Source organism: Pongo pygmaeus, chromosome 1 (assembly GCF_028885625.2).
Source record: "Pongo pygmaeus isolate AG05252 chromosome 1, NHGRI_mPonPyg2-v2.0_pri, whole genome shotgun sequence".
In the NCBI taxonomy this organism is placed as follows: Eukaryota; Metazoa; Chordata; class Mammalia; order Primates; family Hominidae; genus Pongo; species Pongo pygmaeus.
The window spans coordinates 171,616,208-171,635,749 of NC_072373.2; the positions used below are offsets into that span (position 1 = coordinate 171,616,208).

At 37.9% G+C, this 19,542-nt stretch overlaps 1 protein-coding gene across 5 annotated transcripts in view; it reads left to right on the forward strand.

The window, feature by feature from the left end:
- The first annotated feature begins 554 nt into the window (after positions 1 to 554).
- MYSM1 (Myb like, SWIRM and MPN domains 1) overlaps positions 555 to 19,542 on the forward strand; it is a 44,749-nt gene continuing 25,761 nt past the window's right edge. For 2 of the 5 annotated variants that reach the window (XR_008502844.2, XM_063655098.1), the window contains exons 1-8: positions 578 to 690; positions 5,535 to 5,613; positions 7,807 to 7,877; positions 9,736 to 9,813; positions 9,904 to 9,927; positions 11,037 to 11,115; positions 14,861 to 14,959; positions 17,544 to 18,307. Coding sequence is in view for 4 of the 5 variants with exons in the window: in XM_063655098.1 (XP_063511168.1) it covers positions 623 to 690; positions 5,535 to 5,613; positions 7,807 to 7,877; positions 9,736 to 9,813; positions 9,904 to 9,927; positions 11,037 to 11,115; positions 14,861 to 14,959; positions 17,544 to 18,307 (1,262 nt within the window). In the remaining variant the exon portion in view is untranslated. The other 3 variants (XM_054489826.2, XM_054489842.2, XM_063655104.1) reach the window with 3 other exon arrangements.

A 19,542-nucleotide genomic window follows, 5' to 3' on the forward strand; every position in this document is an offset into this window, starting at 1 on the left:
CCAGAAAGATATTGCTGTTATCTCTATTTTATCAATGAGAACAGTGAGGTCCCAAAGAATTTGTGCAAGAACAGAAGCTCTTAAAAGCTCAGGCGGGCCCGGGCGCGGTGGCTCACGCCTGTAATTTCAGAGCTTTGGGAGGCCGAGGCGGGCGGATCACCTGAGGTCGGGAGTTCCAGACCAGCTGGGCAACATGGTGAAACCCCGTATCTACCAAAAATACAAAAATTAGCCGGGCGTGGTGGCGCATGCCTGTAATCCCAGCTACTCGGGAGGCTGAGGCAGGAGAATCGCTTGAATCCGGGAGGTGGAGGTTGCTGTGAGCCGAGATCGCGCCACTGCACCCAAGCCTGGGCAACAAGAGTGAAACTCCGTCTCAAAAAAAAAAAAAAAAAAAAAAAGCTCAGGCGTGGGCCACTTCCCAAGGTCTCTACATGTCAACAAGTTAGAAAGGACCAAGCCCTAGGCCTCTGGGGGCGCCTTTGCTCTGGAAACCCCGCCTCCCGGCGCGGGAGGGGCCGGACGACGCTTCAACCCCGCCCCGTGACGCGTTAGGCCCTGCCCCCGGGCCATCTTCGTCTCGCGGGATCTCTCGGGAGGACGGACGGGGTCAGGTCCCATCATGGCGGCTGAAGAGGCGGATGTGGATATCGAAGGGGACGTGGTAGCGGCGGCGGGGGCACAGCCAGGGTGAGGCTTAGAGACCGGGTCTCTCTGGGGCGGAGAGGGGAGTGGATTGAAGGAGAGGGCCCTGGGAAAGCTGCAGGTCCGGCAAGGGAAAAGGGAACAGAAGACTGTCCCCTGGGCCAGAGTCTCCTGTTGGCCTAGGAGGCGCCGCGCTCGCCGGCTTGTCCCAAGCCCAGCGGGCAGGGCGGTTACCTGGAGCTCAGGTACTCCTGTGTCGCTTTCACCTTTTGCCGGGTGCTGTGAGGGCTCCGATTTCGCCTACCACATTGCGTTTGATTTACATTTCGATACCTTCTTCTGTTCCCTCCTTTTCAGGATCTCCTCGACAGTAACTAGAACAAGAGCGGCTACGGACGAGACCTGAGCTCAGGGACTCTTGTTCTGTGGCTCGCTAGCCGTGTGACCTTGGGCGAGTCGTTTCATCCCTTCTTCCACATGGGGATAGTTGTAAAACTTCCTGAGAGGCAGCTTGACTTAAAGGGGCCAGGTTTTAGAGTTGGACAGTTCTGGGTTTTCCTTCTGCATTTGCTCACCCTACCAGTTAATAGCAATGTGACCTTGGGCAAGACACTTAACTTGTCTGAGCCTCAGACTGCTCATATTTAAACTGAGAGTCATGATATGTACTTCATGAAATTGTGAGGATCAAATGAAATGATTATGAGATATGCTTTAGCATACGGTAGGTGCCCTCTGAATTTATTCTTTACCATCCTGTTACTCTCGGGGACAGTACTGTGAGAATCCAGTGAGGGATCACATTTTTAAAAATACCTGTTCCAGCAGAACAAACAGCCCAGTGTGATTTGACACAGAACCTCTTTTGACTCCTTGCTTTCTGAATGAAAAATGAGTCTCTCTTAGTCATTAAGAGTCCTAGACTAGCCAGGAATCAGAAAGCCTGAGTTCTAAAGTCAGCCAGCTATGTTGTTTATGTACAATTTCCTTAGAACTGTATTAGCTTAAACCATGTGAAATTGCCAATATTTAGACCATTTTTGTTCTATAAAGTGGCAATTTCATGTAGTTCAGCCTAATATTAGGGCCTCTGTGAACTGGGGAGAAGTACTAACCCAGCGCTTGAGGCACTAAGATAGTGTGTTTAGAAGTTTATCATGAACTCTAAAGCCCTATAAAGACGTGAGGGGTAATTAAACTCATGGTCATTGTCCCTCAAAGCTTTGCAGATGAGTAGGGAGCCCTTAATAACAATACTTGTTGACATTCATATAGTGTTTAAATCTTGACCAAGTGCTTTTGCATGCTTGATTTAATTTACTTTTCACAACAAGTTAATGAAATAGGTTGGCAGGGATACTTATCTGCAGTCTAGAAAGAAATGAGCTGGCCTTGGAAACACTAAAGATTGGTCACTTGAGGGCATTGGCTGTGTGCTTCTTCCATAGATTTATCTTAATTTTTCTGATTGTATGCTTCTTCCATAGATTTATCTTAATTTTTCTGATTGTGTTTAATTTTTCCCCCTTTTCTCTTCCTGTTTTAGTTGAGGCCTAGGTCTACTGGTGGCACTTGTGGTAACAAGCGGGATTACAAAGGTTATTGGTTCCTGATGATGGTCACAATCATTGTCTTATACAACCCCAAGGAGTATCATTAATATTATATTCTGGGCCAGGCGTGGTGGCTCACGCCTGTAATCCCAGCACTTTGGGAGAGCGAGGCGGGCAGATCACGAGGTCAGGAGATCGAGACCATCCTGGCTAACACGGTGAAACCCTGTCTCTACTAAAAATACAAAAAATTAGCTGGGCGTGGTGGTGGGTGCCTGTAGTCCCAGGTACTCAGGAGGCTGAGGCAGGAGAATGGCGTGAACCCGGGAGGCGGAGCTTGCAGTGAGTGGAGATTGTGCCACCGCACTCCAGCCTGAGCGACAGAGCGACTGTCTCAAAAAAAAAAAAAAAAAAAAAAAAAAAATATATATATATATATATATATATATATATAGTCTGATAAATAGTGTCCAGTGGTGTTGGAGCTCCAGCCATATGGAATTTAGTGTGATGGTACTCTCTGAAGTATGTAGTTACAGTTGATGATATAGCATCTGTGAAACCCTTGAGGATTATTTAATAGACACTTTTAAGCACTTGATAAGTGCTAGATGTCAAAGTTAGAAGATGGCATTGAAACTTTTGGGTTGGCTGGGCCCAGTGGCTCATGCCTGTAATCCCAGCACTTTGGGAGGCCAAGGCGGGTGGATCACCTGAGGTCGGGAGTTCGAGACCAGCCTGACCAACGTGGAGAAACCCCGTCTCTACTAAAAATACAAAATTAGCCAGGCGTGGTGGCACATGCCTGTAATCGCAGCTACTAGGAGGGCTGAGGCAGGAGAATTGCTTGAACCTGGGAGGTGGAGGTTGCAGTGAGCTGAGATCGCGCCATTGCCCTCCAGCCTGGGCAACAAGAGCAAAACTCCATCTCAAAAAAAAAAAAAAAAAATTTTGGTTTCTCTTCTACTTCTACCATTCTTTCTCATTCTCCTTTTCTTATGTTCTTTACTCCTAGTGTTGCAAGGAGTTTTCTCACTGGACTTTTATTCACTGACCACACTGTCCCTCTTAAGACTTCAACTTCTCTTTGTTAGGTTGAACCATATGAAATTTTACCAGTGTTAAACCATTTTTCACCTGCCAGCTGATGTTTCCCAAAGCTGTTACCAACCCAGATCTCTCTCTTAAGTGACAGATCCATTTATCCAGTTCTCTGAATGTATCTGTACTTGGATGTCCCACAAGCACCTCAGTTTCACCTTATAAATTTTCCCCACCAGATCTGCCTCTTCACTATACCCTAGTTTAGTAAATGGCACCTACACACACCCAGTCACCCAAAGCACAGACCTAAACTTCATCATTCCTTACCTCCCTCCTTCTACTCCTCTACCCTATCAGTTATTTAGGGCTGTTGATTCTGTCTAAATATCTTCTCAACTGTATTCACTTCTTCCTGTTCACATTGTCCCGTAGCTATAAGTTATTGTCGCCTTTCTCTAGTATTTTTAAAATCTCTCCCTCTTAACTGCTCCTTGTCTCCTTGGCCCCATTCTGTTCTATTCTGAAGTCAGAGTAATCTTTCTTATATCCAAATCTGATCATGTTATTCTCTTCACTCCCCAGTTGGTTTTTTGATAAAATCCTCATTCTTTAACTACCAGAGATCTGAGTGATCCATGCCCCACCTACCTTGTTCATTTAGTCCAACAAATTTTGATTGAGTACCTTCTACATGCCATGCACTGATATATCACAGTGTATCAAAACCAAGTCTGTGCTCTCATAGAACATTCTTGTTAGATGACATAGACAGCAATCCTATATATATGTCAGATGGAGATGGGTGGAGAAAGATAAAGGAGGGGAGGTGAATGGTTTGTCAGCTTTATCTTTTACATTTATCCAGGAAAATTATATAAGATTGGAAACTACAGGACCTACCATACAGAGGTAGTATGAAAATACTGGAAGGACTGGATTTGGAGAATGGGAGAAACAACAGAATTGGGGCAGATTAAATGGGGGTTGTGAAGAAAATGGGCAGGCTTGGATTTCTGGCTTGGATAACTAGGGAGATGGTGGTGCCACTGAGTGAGATGGTGAACAATGGAAGAGTAGCATATTTGGGAGGACAGGTGATTTCAAGCTTTAAACATGCTAATATGTGGTGCCTGTGGAGATTCAGGTAGAGATCCGGAAGTAGCTACCAGAGTATGAGTGTTGCTGATTCTTCTTATTGAGGAATAAAAAGATTTCTACAGTGAACTTGAAATGATAGTGGTTCTATTTTCTGAACTCTTGGCAGACCTAGTTATTTGAGCAAAGGTTTCTTTGAGCTGATACAAGTCTCAGAATCCTTTAGCCTTCTTGGTAGCCTCTTCCAGATCATAGTTGACATTTAAGATTAAACCTATTTACCATCAACAGTTGAGAGAAATGATTGCTTTTAGAGAATAGTTCATTAGCCCCACAATTTATTATTACTACTGCCTAATTAAAGATTCAGATTTATAAGCCTGTTGAAAGGTTTTTGCAGTCTTAGAGATGGAAAATTCTTATCACTAGACAAGGTCTAGAAAAAGTCAATAACTAAGCAAAATATTAAATTTATATCATGGATTGAGCTCCCCAAAACTTACTCAGCCTTTTCAAATATGGGGTAAACAATGTAACTTTAAAGAGCTCTTATGAGCTTAATGAAAAGAGTGAGATAATTTACAAAGTTTGATCTCCCATGGACATTGAAAAGCCTCCAAATCAAATTAATTTTTTAAATTATATGAGTTCTTATTAAAACCACATTTTTCTTATCTATTCACTGTACTGTCCTTCTTTGAGTATTTTCTGTTTTGGTTCTCTCATCTAGTTTTTTTTTTTTTCCTTTCATTTTATAGGTGGTGCTATTGATGGTGGTTTTTATAATTTAGATACAGCTAAAAGATTTAATCACAAAGTTGAATTCCTGTATACACATGGGTACTGGTACTAATCAGCTGAAACTGCATTGTTGGTTCAAGTCACAGAGCATGTTGTGATTGCTGCTTTGGGGTATTGTTTTCCTCATGAGATTGTTTATTCTTGAGAACCAAAAGAAGTGAGCAGTCAGACTTGATGTTTCACAATTGAGTTGGGGTAGCTTAGCACTACCATGTATTTCACAGGCCAAAGAGGTAGAGCAGGCATTTCCATAATGTTAAATCTCTTTGTTAAGGGGAGAAGGGAACTAAGCAGATACTTAGTTCCCTTACTACCTACTGGCTTCTCTGCTGTGTAAGTTACATTCATTAACTAGTATGATTTTCACTTATATACTCATTTTCTTAATTATTACAGAAGTGGTGAAAATACAGCATCAGTTTTACAAAAAGATCACTATCTTGATTCATCTTGGAGAACAGAGAATGGCCTTATTGTAAGTATTTTATAAAAATATCAGGGGCATTAAGCTGTTATTTATTGCCTAGAGTGCTGCTGCTTCTTTTTTTTTTTTAAACTTAGTGCTAGTTCTCAACTATCACAGATGTAATATTTTTCTTTTTTAGAAATTTCGAATTCTTTTTACTTTAAAAATAGAAACTTCTTCCTTTTGACATTGAAAAATGGCCTGTTGAGAAACAGGTTTGGAGCCAGCTAGATTTAGGTACAGATCTTTGCTCTACCACTTCTCAAATTTGTGAACTTCAGTTTCTTTACACCTAAAAAAGTGGTAGGTGGGCAAGGTGGCTCCTGCGTATAACCCCAGTGCTTTGAGAAGCCAAGGCAGGAGAATTCCTTGAGCCCAGGAGTTTGAGATTGCAGTGAGCTCTGATAGTGCCACTGCTCTCCAACCTGGGCAACAGAATGAGACCCGGTCTCAAAGAGAAAAAAAAAAAGGGATTATCACAGGGCTTATTTCTTCATGTAGTAGTTACTTTTTTTTTTTTTTTGAGATGGAGGCTCTTTGTCGCCAGGCTGGACTGCAGTGGCACGATCTCAGCTCACTGCAACCTCTGCCTCTCACATTCAAGTGAATCTCCTGCCTTAGCCTCCCTAGTAGCTGGGACTACAGGCGTGTGCCACCACGCCCAGCTAGTTTTTGGATTTTTCATAGAGACGGGGTTTCACCATGTTGGCCAAGCTGGCCTTGATCTCTTGACCTCATGATCCACCCGCCTCAGCCTCCCAAAGTGGTGGGATTACAGGCGTGAGCCACCGCGCCCGGCCATGTAGTAGTTACTTATTGAGTACTTACTCTGTGCCAGTCAGTAGGTCAGGCTTGGAGAATACGACTATAATGAAGACAGACATGTTCCTGCTCTCAAGAAGTTTATTTTCTAAGAGGGAGTTAGATAATAAACAGGTAGACAAACTAATAATAGATTTTGAAGGAAATAAGCAAGATGCTGAATGAGAGTACCAGAGTGGGAAACCTAGTTTAGATTAAATTGTCGGTGAGGGAATCTCAGAGGAGGTGAGATTTAAGTTGAAAATGATGGGAAAAAGGGTAGATATGTGAACAGTTAAAATAAAAAAATTATAGGCAGAAGGAACAGCAACTACAGAAGCTCTGGTTGAAGGCCAGTGTCTAGAATATGGTGGGAGAGGAGTGGCAGCATGTGGCAAGGTTGGAGAGGCAGGCTAGAGTTCTGTCATGCAGGACTTATGAGTCAGATTATGCTAAAGGGTTTACATTTTGTTTTAAAGGAACTGGGACATCATTGAAACATTTCATATAGATTTAATAGAGATTAGCAAATTTATTTTTATAAAATTAATTTTGGGTACTTGGTAAAGATTGGAGGGAAGTAAGAGTGGAGTTAAAGGGACCAGTTAGGAAACATTCACGGTAATTGAAGCAAGATTTGATAATTGGGACTTGGCCTGAGTTAGTAGCAGAAGAGATAGAATAGATAGATTTGAATTATATTTTGGAGGTAGAACTGGTTGATAGATTGGATGTGGGCATCAAAGGAAAAGGAAAGACTCCACAATGATTCCTGAATTTCTACGTGGAATAACTTAGTGAGTAATAGTGCCTTTTGTAGAGTTGGGAATGCAGAGGGAGAAGCAGGTGGAGATAAGTGATGGTGAGTTCTGTTTTAGATATGTTAAGTTCTAGAAGCCAATTAGATATCCAAGTAGAAATCTTGGATGGGCTGTTGGGTATTATGGACTAGAGCTTGAAGAAGAGATATGAGCTGAAAATACTTAACTTGGAGCATTGAAAATGAGTAGGATCATGGAGATTGTAAGTGAGGAAAAAGGAGAGTTAGTGGTGAGTTTTGGAAAGAGGTTAAGTGTCTAACAGAGTGTCTGATGCCTAACAAATGATTCCTTTTTTGGATGGCGATTATTACCTCATCCTGGGCAGGAGCATGAGCCTAGGAATCCAACAGACTCAGGTGTGAAGTCTCTGCTCTTCCACTTAAAATGCTAGTAGTGCTATGGTTGCTTTAAAGTATTAATGCCTATCTCAGTGTTACTGTGGTAATCAAAAATATGTCTGTGTGCTCAGTAAATGGTGACTGTCATTTGTAATCATTATAACATGTATTTTTCTTTACTAAAACAGAAGATAATTTCAAAAAGCAATAAATAAAAAGGCAAATATATTCTTTTTTAATAGCCTTGGACCTTGGATAACACCATCAGTGAAGAGAACAGAGCTGTTATTGAGAAAATGTTGTTGGAAGAAGAGTATCCTTTAATGATTATGAGGAAAGTACAGGTTTCAGGGTGAAAAAATCTATAAATGCAAAATTTACAAGAGGCCACTGTTGACTAGATGGATTTTATACAGCCCCAGACTGCTGTTATATAATTTCATGTTACCTATGTATGCAAAAAGCAGCATTTTATTCCTCAGGTTCTGTTTTATTGTAACATCTGAGATCTGATTGCATATTTTGAGTTTCTGTCACTAGCCAACTGTTTATGATATCTGAATATTGAGTAGAAATGATAGAATATTTAAGTCATTTTGAACCTTAAGTCCAAGCTTGCATTTTTAAGTTATATAAGCTGAAACCCAGAGATGTTAATTTTCCAAGGACACAGAATTGGAACGTGTAAAAGTTCTTCTCACTTCATAATTTACAGGTGTTATGTGGGAGGAATCTAAATAAAAAGCACAAAACAAATACTATAGAATGAAGATGTTTTCCCTACATTTGTGAGTCCTTATTTATAGCTCAGTTTTCGTACATATAAAAGGAGAGGATTGAACAAAATGATTTCTGATTTTATGATTTATAAAGATAGCTAGTCATAGTCTAATAAGTAGTGGTTTATTAACCTCTTTCATCTTCATTTTATGGATTTCTCCTCACTAAGCCAGAAATTCTCTGTTCCCACTATTTCCACTTATTGCCATGTTGATTTTAGAGTGTCTCTGTACCTTTAATTATCATAGGTTAACCCCATTTAGGCTTTCTTATTCTCTAATTCTCCCCAGACATTGCAGTTGTAGCCTAGATTGTTGCTATTCAGAGAAAGTCACATATAATTTAAAATTTTCCGATATCCTCATTTAACACAAAGGAAATTAATTTTAGCAATGTATATTATATAACCTAAAATATTTAAAATATTCTCATTTTAACATTTAATCAAGATAAAAACATTAATGAGATAGTTTTACATTTTTGTACTGTCTTTGAAATCCACTGTGTTTTGTTTTGTTTGTTTTTTGAGATGTAATCTCGCCGTGTCACCCAGGCTGGAGTGCAATGGCGCGATCTTGGCTCACTGCAACCTCTGCCTCCCTGGTTCAAGCGATTCTCCTGCCTCACTCAACCTCCTGAGTAGCTGGGACTACGGGCGCACACCACCACGCCCGGCTAATTTTTTTGTATCTTTAGTAGAGATGGGGTTTCACCATGTTGGCCAGGCTGGTCTTGATCTCCTGACCTCGGGATCCACCTGCCTCAGCCTCCCAAAGTGCTGGGATTACAGGCGTGAGCCATCGCGCCTGGCCTCATCAGGCTAGTTCTGATAACTTTAAGAGGGAAGTTCTCTGGTAGATTTGATCTAAATGTTCGCAATTTTTATCAAGATAGAGAAGATCCTTGGATTCTTCTCTGTTGGCTTTAGAAATGTGGAAAATTATTCCCAAATTGCCTTGGACAACCAACCAAGTTTACCTATTACATTCTCCATATGTTTTGGAAGAAAGTATTTAAACCAGGGTGTCCAATCTTTTGGGTTCCCTGGGCCACACTGGAAGAAGAATTTTCTTGGGCCCCACATAAAATACACTAACGATAGCTGATGAGCTAAAAAAAAAAAAAAAAAATCACAAAATAATCTCATAATGTTTTAAGAAAGTTTACGAATTTGTGTTGGGCCACATTTGAAGCCGTCCTGGGCCACATGTAGCCTGCAGGCAGAGGATTGGACAAGCTTGATTTAAACATGGAGGCTGTTTCTTGTAGTCACTTCTAATTGGGAAGACAAGGGAACTATTAATAACATTTATATAGCACACCTTTTGTATAAGTAATGTAAAAATTACATGACTAATATTGTTTAAAAAGTTTCCTTAATAATTACACAGATATTATTTATCTAAAAAATCACTACCGGAAAAAGTCTGGCTTGATCAAACGGAAGATGATAAAAAATACATGAAGAGGTAAAATCAATTTATAGTATTTCTAAAAGTCTGGATTGTATTTTTAGAAACCTCACATGCTTCCTTATTTTCTTTTTTCATGTGATGCAGTCTGCAGAAAACAGCAAAACTCATGTATGTACTTACATTTTATATTTCTAAATCTGTTTTCATTAGTTAAAAATTATGGAAGAATTTTTTTTTTAATTATAGTTGGCCTGTGGAAAAGCCCTCTTGACCTTAAAGTAGATATAAAAACAGTTTTTTTAATAAAGATGTTGGAATGGTACAAGTACAATTTTATGATGTTATTTACTTGCCAGAATTTCTTTCATGGCCCTATGTAGGCAATTCTATCAGATTGTGAAAAATATGGTTGTCCAGGGGTTTATGGGGAAATTTTGAGAAGCTGTTATGTAATATATTGGAATTGACTTGATTTCTTTTACTCTGTCAGTTAATTTTCACTTATTTTCAACAAAATTTTCATTTGGATTTGTGGCTTTCAAAAATTATCTGGAGAAATTAACTATTTTAAAAATATCCTTTCCCCATAATTGAAAAAACGTTATTTAGCATTTATGAATTTGGAAGTTTATGGTCCTTTAAAGGGTGGTTTGCATATTTGCAGTTGCCCAAGAGGTTGAGTACTGAGCAGCCTTCTGCTTTAGTATTTTGCTGAATAAACAATGAAATGAAGTTAACAAAAGGATTAATGGGTTGCTTAAATTAGTGAGCTTCATCAGTTTTATTTTTAATTCCTTGAGATAATGAATTTTAAAAGCAATAAATACAATGCTGTAGTTTTTGACTTCTTTTCTAAATATTTACATGGATTTACATGAGAGAACTAAAGAGATAGTATTTGCGGAACCAATTTAAACTCTTACATGCCTTTCAGGATTTGGGAATGTATTAACACCTGCTGCTTTGTATCCAGTCTAAGGGAGCCTATTTGTTTGTTATCACATTGACTTCCTTTGATGTCTTTTAGTGTTACCCTCACTCAGACCCAAGGATTATGTCTTTTGGGGCTCCCATCATCCTGAGCTAGAGACACGTGACAGGGTAAATCTCTGCCCCCAGGTAGAGGCTGTAGCCTTCTTGTTTTGTTTGTTTGTTTATTTTTAATTCCTAGACTCAAGTATTGAATTTAGCCCATGGCTATCTATAACCTTTAGTTACATAAATATGGAATGTTCCATTTCAGAAATTTTTTTTGCAATTCCTTTTTTTCCCCTCAGGGTACACTCTCCTACAAAACCAGCCAGTTACTCAGTAAAGTGGACGATAGAAGAAAAAGAGCTGTTTGAACAAGGGCTGGTAAATAGAGCAATTTTAAATTTTTAGTAAAATAATTCTAGAAGCAAATATTGGTAAAGTTATAAGGTTAAATTAATTTATAGAGACCTGAATTTTCTTTTTAATTACAGTTTTAACACCTTTAGTTCTTCTGTAGTTAATGATGTTTATAGTGTAGTGCAAGAGAATTCCTTTTAACTTAGATCTAAGGTACTAAAATACTAAAATAGATTTAGATCTGTAGTTTTCACATTCTTGTGGTATTATCAAAATCCAAGAAATTGAGGTATATCTGTATACATGACACCAACTACCTGGATTAAAAGGCAAAATTATTTAGTAGTCTCTTTTTTTTTTTTTTGAAACAAAACAAAAACTTGTATATTTGAAACTGTTGGGGTGATCAGCTGAGTTTTTATTCAGATAATTTGGCGTTGTATACACTGTCTAAATATTTCAGCGACTGTAAATGAAGACCAGAAACTTTTTTTTTGCGTGAATGTCTATTACACTGAAATCTATTTAAATGTTCACAAGTTGCATAATGGAAAAGATACGTATTCTGATTTCTAATTCTGAAAATACCCCTTAATATGAAGAAACTTTAAAAAAAAATACTTAGGATTTTTTTTTTTAATTTTTTTACTATCAAGATTAGTTCATATCTTTTCCTTTAAGGTGCATGATACCTAGTAATGTTCTAAGTAATTTTGAAATTATGTATATGTATACATTACATGTATAGAATATTTGTATATATAAAATTTATGTATGCTAATTGAAGTATCATTAACATTTCTACAGATGATGAGAATAAAATGTTTGTGTTTGTATTTTAGTCAACACCATGACATCTATATACTGTATGATATTCTTATATAAATATATAAATGATCTTGAGGTTTTTATCTCTTCAAGACTTTTTCCTATACTGGTGATTTTTTTTTATATTGATATTTCAGTGTGTTGTATGATTATCATTTATATGATCTAACTTTGATTAATCATTTATTTAAGATTCCTAACAACTTTGGTGTTTTGCCCCTTATCAAAGACCAGATACATAATATTAGGTCTTAAAAAGAAGGGGAGGGTTAAAGAAAGACACACACACAGAAGGAGGGCAGCTCAGCAGCAAATGCAGGCTTTATGTCCAGCATAAAACCTACAGAAGTGGGGGACCAACCTAATGCCAGAGCCCGCTGCTGCTTATAGCCTGGGGCAATTTATAGGTATGGGGAGAAGAGGTCTGGGCAGTATGGCTTGCTGCCCAGCAGGATATTGTTAAGATGTTCCCATGATGAGGCAGTTCTGGCCGTTGTTTCGGCGGGATGTCGTCGTGGTGTTCGGGTGTTTTTTGGACCTTTGTCAAGCAAGATAGGATAGGGACATTTCTTTAGTTGGGCCTTTGTTTGTCTTGTAGTCAGGTGGTTAGGCAGGATACTTCTCATGGTCTGAACCCCTGTGAAATGTTTCACTTTGACAAAGGTCTGCAAAATAGCAGGGAGCTTATAACATGGTGCAGTTTGTACTAACACATATATACATATATATGCAAATAGATTGAATTTAAGGTTCATTTTTGGGTTGTTATTTTTTATGTTGGTGGGGACTACATTTGCATGGTTTAAAATTCAAAAGGTTCCTAAAGTTATAGGGTATTAAGTCTTCTCACTCTCATCTTAGCCTTCAGTTTGCTTTGCCTGGGGTAACCAGTGTCATCTTTGTGTTTTCTTCCAGAGATATTTGTCCATATATAAGTAAATATGTATTTATTTATATAGAGATATGTAGACCTCTGTCTATTTACATTAAGGGAGATTTTAAACTTGGAATGTTTTCCTGCACAACAAGCATGGAATTATTAGTTGTATTTTCAGCTTTTTTTACCCATTGATAAAGTTTGCTTATGGACTGAATTCTCTCAGGCTTGGGAGTAGGGAATTGGGTGGTAGTGAATGATGAAGAAAGGCTTTTTTCCTTCCCTTTTTTGGGCATGGGACTCTCCCTTTGCTCTATTTTGAAACTGGTGAATATTTTCTTTGCTCTTTTTTTTATCTTCTTTTTTTTTTTTAAGAAACAAGGTCTCGTTATGCTGTCCAGGCTTTGAACTCCTGAGTTCAGGTGATCCCCTTGCCTCAGTCTCCTGAGTAGCTAGGACCACAGACATGTGCCACTGTGCCTGGCTTCTTTGCTCCTCTTGTTCGTGTTCTTTCCCCAATTTTTCTAGCGCCCAAGTCCCTACTCTTCTACTAATCATACCTTAATCCAGATCTGTCCTATCTCCACAAATGCTCCATGCTACCTACCAATGTTATCTATTTGTCTTCATCCCACAGTAAAGATAAGTAGTTTTTCAGTAAGTTGATCTCAGCTAGGTGTTAAGAGCAGTCTTAAATAATTAATTTATATTTACTAATAGTTTTCAGAAGCACTTTGAGTTTAAGAAATTGTCCATATGTCATATTTTCTAATGAATATCAGAAATTTACTTAAATTAAGGTTTATCACTTGGGCGAGATCTTTGAAAATGATTTGCTACCGTAAGGCATGACTGCCTGGCCTATAAATCTGACCACAACTTTTCCTAAGTTGTGGCTAGTTTTTTGTTTTTCATAGTTTTAAGAATTCTAAAAATTTAGAATTATTGAGCTACCTTAGGAAGTAGAGAATATCTTATGTTGGGGATGTTGCAAAGAGGATTTACGTATTAAATTATAGTTAGACTTGATACCTAACAATCCCTTTTAGCTGTCAAATTATGTGTTCCTTTCTGTACTTGAGAACACACAGGAGTTCCCTCAAGTTCTCATTTTTTTTTTCCCTCCACAGCTTCAGTGTTATGAGGTGCACAGCCTTTGACACTGTGATGTGGGAGGTGTCAGAAGGCATTAGTTGGAGGGTAGGCAACATAGTGAGACCCCGTCTCTACAAAAAATAAAAAATTAGCCAGGCAAAGTGGTGCGTACCTGTAGTCCCAGCTACTGGGAAGGCTGAGGTGGGAGGATTGCTTAAGCCCAGGAGGTTGAGGCTGCATGAGCCGTGATCACACCACTATACTCAGCCTGGGCAACAGAGTGAGACCCTGTCTCAAAAATGAAATAAAAACTGACAACGACATTAACAGGAGAAAACCAGAGTTTATTGATGTGTGCAGCGTATACATATGCAAGAGAAACTCTGATGAGTAATGAAACGGGTAGTTAGAACTTGGGGTTTATAGCATCTTAACAAAGAAGACATTTGTTGCAGGACTTCCTCATTTGTGATTTAATCGATTTAATCTTTTAGGTCAGTTCACTGTGATATCTGATAGAGTAAAAGTCTCTGCTGCGAGACACCTAATGGATATTGCAAAATAGGGAATCTGAGTTAAAAAAAAGTGTTGAAATTAGCACAGAACACGTTCAGTTGATCGTATAAATGGAAAATGTAACCTGTACCCCTTTCAGGCACTTATTTATTTTAAAAAGTTATTTTAGATTTGGAACATTATAACTTACAATATGAATTCATACAGTTAGGCAATATCTTCATTTAGATAGCTATTCTTTTTAAAAAAGAGTTTCTAAATCATTTCCATCAGTTTTCAGTAGTTCAGATTCCAAAAGAAGAATGTAGGCTTTGATTTTAAGAGCATAGTCTATATAGAAGACTTTATTGTGTGCTGCAGAAAATAAAGATGTATTTTTTTTTTTTTAGATGTGGTAGTTGCTTGGACTATTCATTCATAAAAAGCAATTTTTTTCCCATTTTAATAATGCAGGCTAAATTTGGCCGAAGATGGACCAAAATTTCAAAGCTAATTGGAAGCCGCACTGTTTTACAAGTGAAGAGTTATGCAAGACAGTATTGTAAAAATAAGGTAAGCAGAATATCAGTATCCTAGTTAATAATGATAATATTTAGAAAAAACTAAGCAGAAGTATTTCTTTAATTCAGGCATTAAAGTCTTACTGTTAAAAGTTTTTGAAGTATTTTATACCCACATAGTACTATACAAAACCTCAGAGCATATCTTCAGTGTTTTGAGTATTGCCATTAAATAGGTATCATGTTACTCTATTTAATTTTATAAAGTTAAATGGACAAAATAGTAATTGCTTAAAAATATACTATAAAGCAAATTGTATTTCAAAGAGAAAACCTTAGAGATCTTATCTTATTGTTTCCTCTAGAAAATAACTTTTCCTTTTAAAATATTTGTGTTGTAGAAACTTTTAAGAATTATTAGCGCTTACAGGAGGTAAATGCTATCCTGACTCTAAAATCTGTAAAATAGCTATGAAATTTTTACAATTGTTACGAAAAATTGTCTGAAACTTTAATAAACTGCAGTGTTAAGAAAGGGTTAATTGTGATCTGGTTCCTTAATCTTTCAAGTAATTTGTGCTATATGCAACCATGTCGTTTTGATATTTAGAATTTTTTTTTTCTTTTTTTTTTTTTCTTTTTTTGCTCTGTCGCCCAGGCTAGAGTGCAGTGGTGCGATCTCGGCTCACTGCAAGCTCCGCCTCCCAGGTTCACGCCATTCTCCTGCCTCAGCCTCCTGAGTAGCTGGGACTACAGGCGCCCGCCAACACACCTGGCCAATTTTTTGTATTTTTAGTAGAGACGGGGTTTCACTGTGTTAGCCAGGATAGTCTGGATCTCCTGATCTCGTGATCCACCCGCCTCGGCCTCCCAAAGTGCTGGGATTACAGGCGTGAGCCACCTTGCCCAGCCTAGAACTTTTTAATATATCCTCTTTGAAGCCTAGGAACATAATTATATAAAATTGGTAAGTGTCTTGAGTGAAATTTGTTATTATCTCTTCATGTAGATAATGAGTTCTACCCTGTATGTAATCTAGACATAGGTGTTATCTAGACATAGGTGGTAACTAATGGAATGGATTCATCATACATCGATTGTATGCTCCATCTTTCAACCAAACAGAAGCATTTTCAAGGCAGCTCACCAGGGTTTAGTTAATACCTCAGAACAGAATAAAGCTTAACTTGGTTATTCTTACTCTTAGGCTTCCAAGATACATGCTATGTATCTTGGAGTGCCAGTTTTACTCAAAGACCTGGGGTAGAAGGATACATTTTTCATATTGTAACAGAGACTAGTATATTATGAAATCAATGCAAAATTTCCTCTGAATTTTTAAAATTATAGAAAGGATACTTAAAATAAATAGCAGGGATGTTAAAAGCTGTTTCAGGCAATATGTCCAAATCTCTTTCCCTCCTGCTACCCTTTTATTCTCTACATAGTAAGCCAGTTAACCTCAAATATTTAATCCTGGAATTCTGTGCGATACAGGATCTATAAATAACCTGTTTCTGAGAGCTGTCATATCCCTTATGTATGTTAGTCATTTATAAGACTTTTCAAAAACCTTGTAGGTAAGGATTTTATTTCATGTTATATTTGCTCATTCACTTTCATTATCTTTTTTTTTTGTTGTTACATTACCAGATATTTATGTCTGTAATAGCAGGTATGGGAGATACTTTTATGGCTTAAAATATAATGTCTCTTTTTTTTCAAGTATCACATTAAAATATAATCTCTATAATATAAGCTCATTAAATAAGCCTGCAAAAGACAGTTTGTTTCTGTTATCCCTTATTTAAATGAAAGGTAGTTTTAATGTACTCAGTGAAGATGTCAGATAGATTAAGGATTATTTTAGCATTATAAGAAACAATCAGCTACGGTATCAGATATTCTGAGAAGCCTTTAAAAATATTTCAATATATTGTACAATACATTAGTATGATAGTTATTGGTTTATTCCATACAGTTGATCTGAGCCAGGCTGCTGTTTTCAACTTAATATTGAAAAATAAGTAGTAAATATAGGTCATGATTATTTGATTAATAAAAATCACCAGACCCATGAATTAGTTATATATTTATAGAAATCTTAAATGGTGATCCTTTACATTTGAAATGCAGTTGTAGTCTGTGGTCCTACCACCATGAACGTGCCCGATCTTGTCTAAAATGCAGTTATAAACCCTTTAAAGAAAAACGCATTGCCTGTAATCCCAGCACTTTGGGAGGCCGAGGCGGGTGGATCACGAGGTCAGGAGATCAAGACCATCCTGGCTAACACGGTGAAACCCCGTCTCTACTAAAAATACAAAAAATTAGCCGGGCGTGGTGGCAGGCGCCTGTAGTCCCACCTACTCGGGAGGCTGAGGCAGGAGAATGGCGTGAACCCAGGAGGCGGAGCTTGCAGTGAGCTGCGATTGCGCCACTGCACTCCAGCCTGGGTGACAGAGCGAGACTCTGTCTCAAAAAAAAAAGAAAAAAAAGAAAAGCGCATTAGAGGTATAATGTACCATTTACATGTACTCAGTTTAATAACACTGTATTTATCCTTTTTTGTGTGTACCAGTGATTAAATTTTTAAGTCTTAATATTTTGGGGATTTTATTTTGATTTTTAATAAGGTCAAATGCGGTCTAGATAAAGAAACACCAAATCAGAAGACTGGCCATAATCTTCAAGTTAAAAATGAAGATAAAGGGACAAAGGCATGGACACCATCATGTTTAAGGGGACGTGCTGATCCCAACTTGAATGCTGTAAAAATTGAAAAGTTATCTGATGATGAAGAAGTAGACATCACAGATGAGGTAGACGAGTTGTCTTCTCAAACACCCCTAAAGAATTCTAGCAGTGATCTCTTGTTAGACTTTCCTAATAGTAAAATACATGAAACCAATCAAGGAGAATTCATTGCTTCTGACAGCCAGGAAGCTGTCTTTTCTAAGTCTTCCAGGGACTGTCTTCAAAATGAAAAGCAAGATGAAACACTTTCAAGCTCAGAAATTACACTGTGGACTGAGAAACACAGCAACGGTGACAAAAAATCAATTGAATTAAATGACCAGAAATTTAATGAATTGATTAAAAACTGCAACAAGCATGATGGAAGGGGAATAATAGTTGATGCCAGGCAGTTGCCTTCTCCAGAGCCTTGTGAAATTCAGAAAAATTTGAATGATAACGAAATGCTTTTTCATTCTTCTTGCCAAATGGTAGAGGAAAGCCATGAGGAAGAAGAGCTTAAGCCACCAGAACAGGAAATAGAAATAGATAGAAATATCATTCAAGAAGAAGAAAAACAAGCAATTCCTGAGTTTTTTGAGGGGCGCCAAGCTAAAACACCAGAACGCTATTTGAAAATTAGAAATTATATTTTGGATCAATGGTAAGAAAGAATTACATTATAGATGTTGTTTTAAAACCTGATATTCTGAAGTATTTTAATTAGGCCTATACAGAATTTGGAATTTTGCTAGTGAATCTGGAGATCACTACAGGGAATATTTAAGATTTAAGATTTCTTGTAATGATAAAAAAGCTTTGGTAAACATTATCACCTGTAACTCTCATAACCCATCTTTTTGCCTATTCATTAGATTGTGGGCCTGGAATAAAAGGGATAGACATTGCTTTATGAAGCAGTCTCCTAGGACAGCATTAGGAAGATATAGAGAGAACACCACTGCACGGGAAAAGGGAAATAATTCTTTCTGGTTTATCCTATACTTTGAGTACAAAGAGAAAAATTTGATGACAGCAATAGTATTAAATGTGGCCAGATTGCAGAAACACTTCTCCTAAATAGTGATCTTAAATGCTTTTAACTTTGAACTTGTGGCAATAATGTGCTATTAATTTCTTCATCCAGCTGTATCAGGATATAGTTTTCTGATAGATGAAGCTTATTCTCTAGATTGTCAGTACAATTTGAATTATTTAATGAAGGTTAGGGAACAAACCCCAAAATTTCCCACCTTACTAGCCTAATTTGAATTTTTTAAAACAGCTTAATTAAACCATCATTAAACATTTATAATTGCTGGCTGGGCACGGTGGCTCATGCCTGTAATCCCAGCACTTTGGGAGGCCGAGGCAGGCAGATCATTTGAGGTCAGGAGTTTGAGACCAGCCTGGCCCACATGGTGAAACCCTGTCCCTTCTAAAAATAACTATATATATATATTAGCCTGGCATTGTGGCAGGTGCCTGTAATCCCAGCTACTTGGGATGCTGAGGCAGGAGAATCTCTTGAACCTGGGAGGCAGAGGTTGCAGTGAGCCGAGATCGTGCCACTGCACTCCAGCCTGGGCGACAGAGCGAGACTTCATCTCAAAAAAAAAAAAAATAATAAAATAAAAAATTTAAAAAAAAATCATAATTGCTAATACTGTTTCAGAAGCTATCAAATTGTATAGGGCCATCTTTACAGAGAGCTTCCTAGTTCCTTGAGCAGGGGTTTGCTTTGTCCTTTGTTCTCTTGTATCAAAAGCCTTCCTGTCCTATTGCAGTAACTTTCTGCTATAACCTAGAAGGGTTACCAAAGGAAAACAACTTGCTATGATAAATCGGTAACCTTCATTTTACCCACACAATGTAAGTCTTTGGTTTTTAAAGATGGCT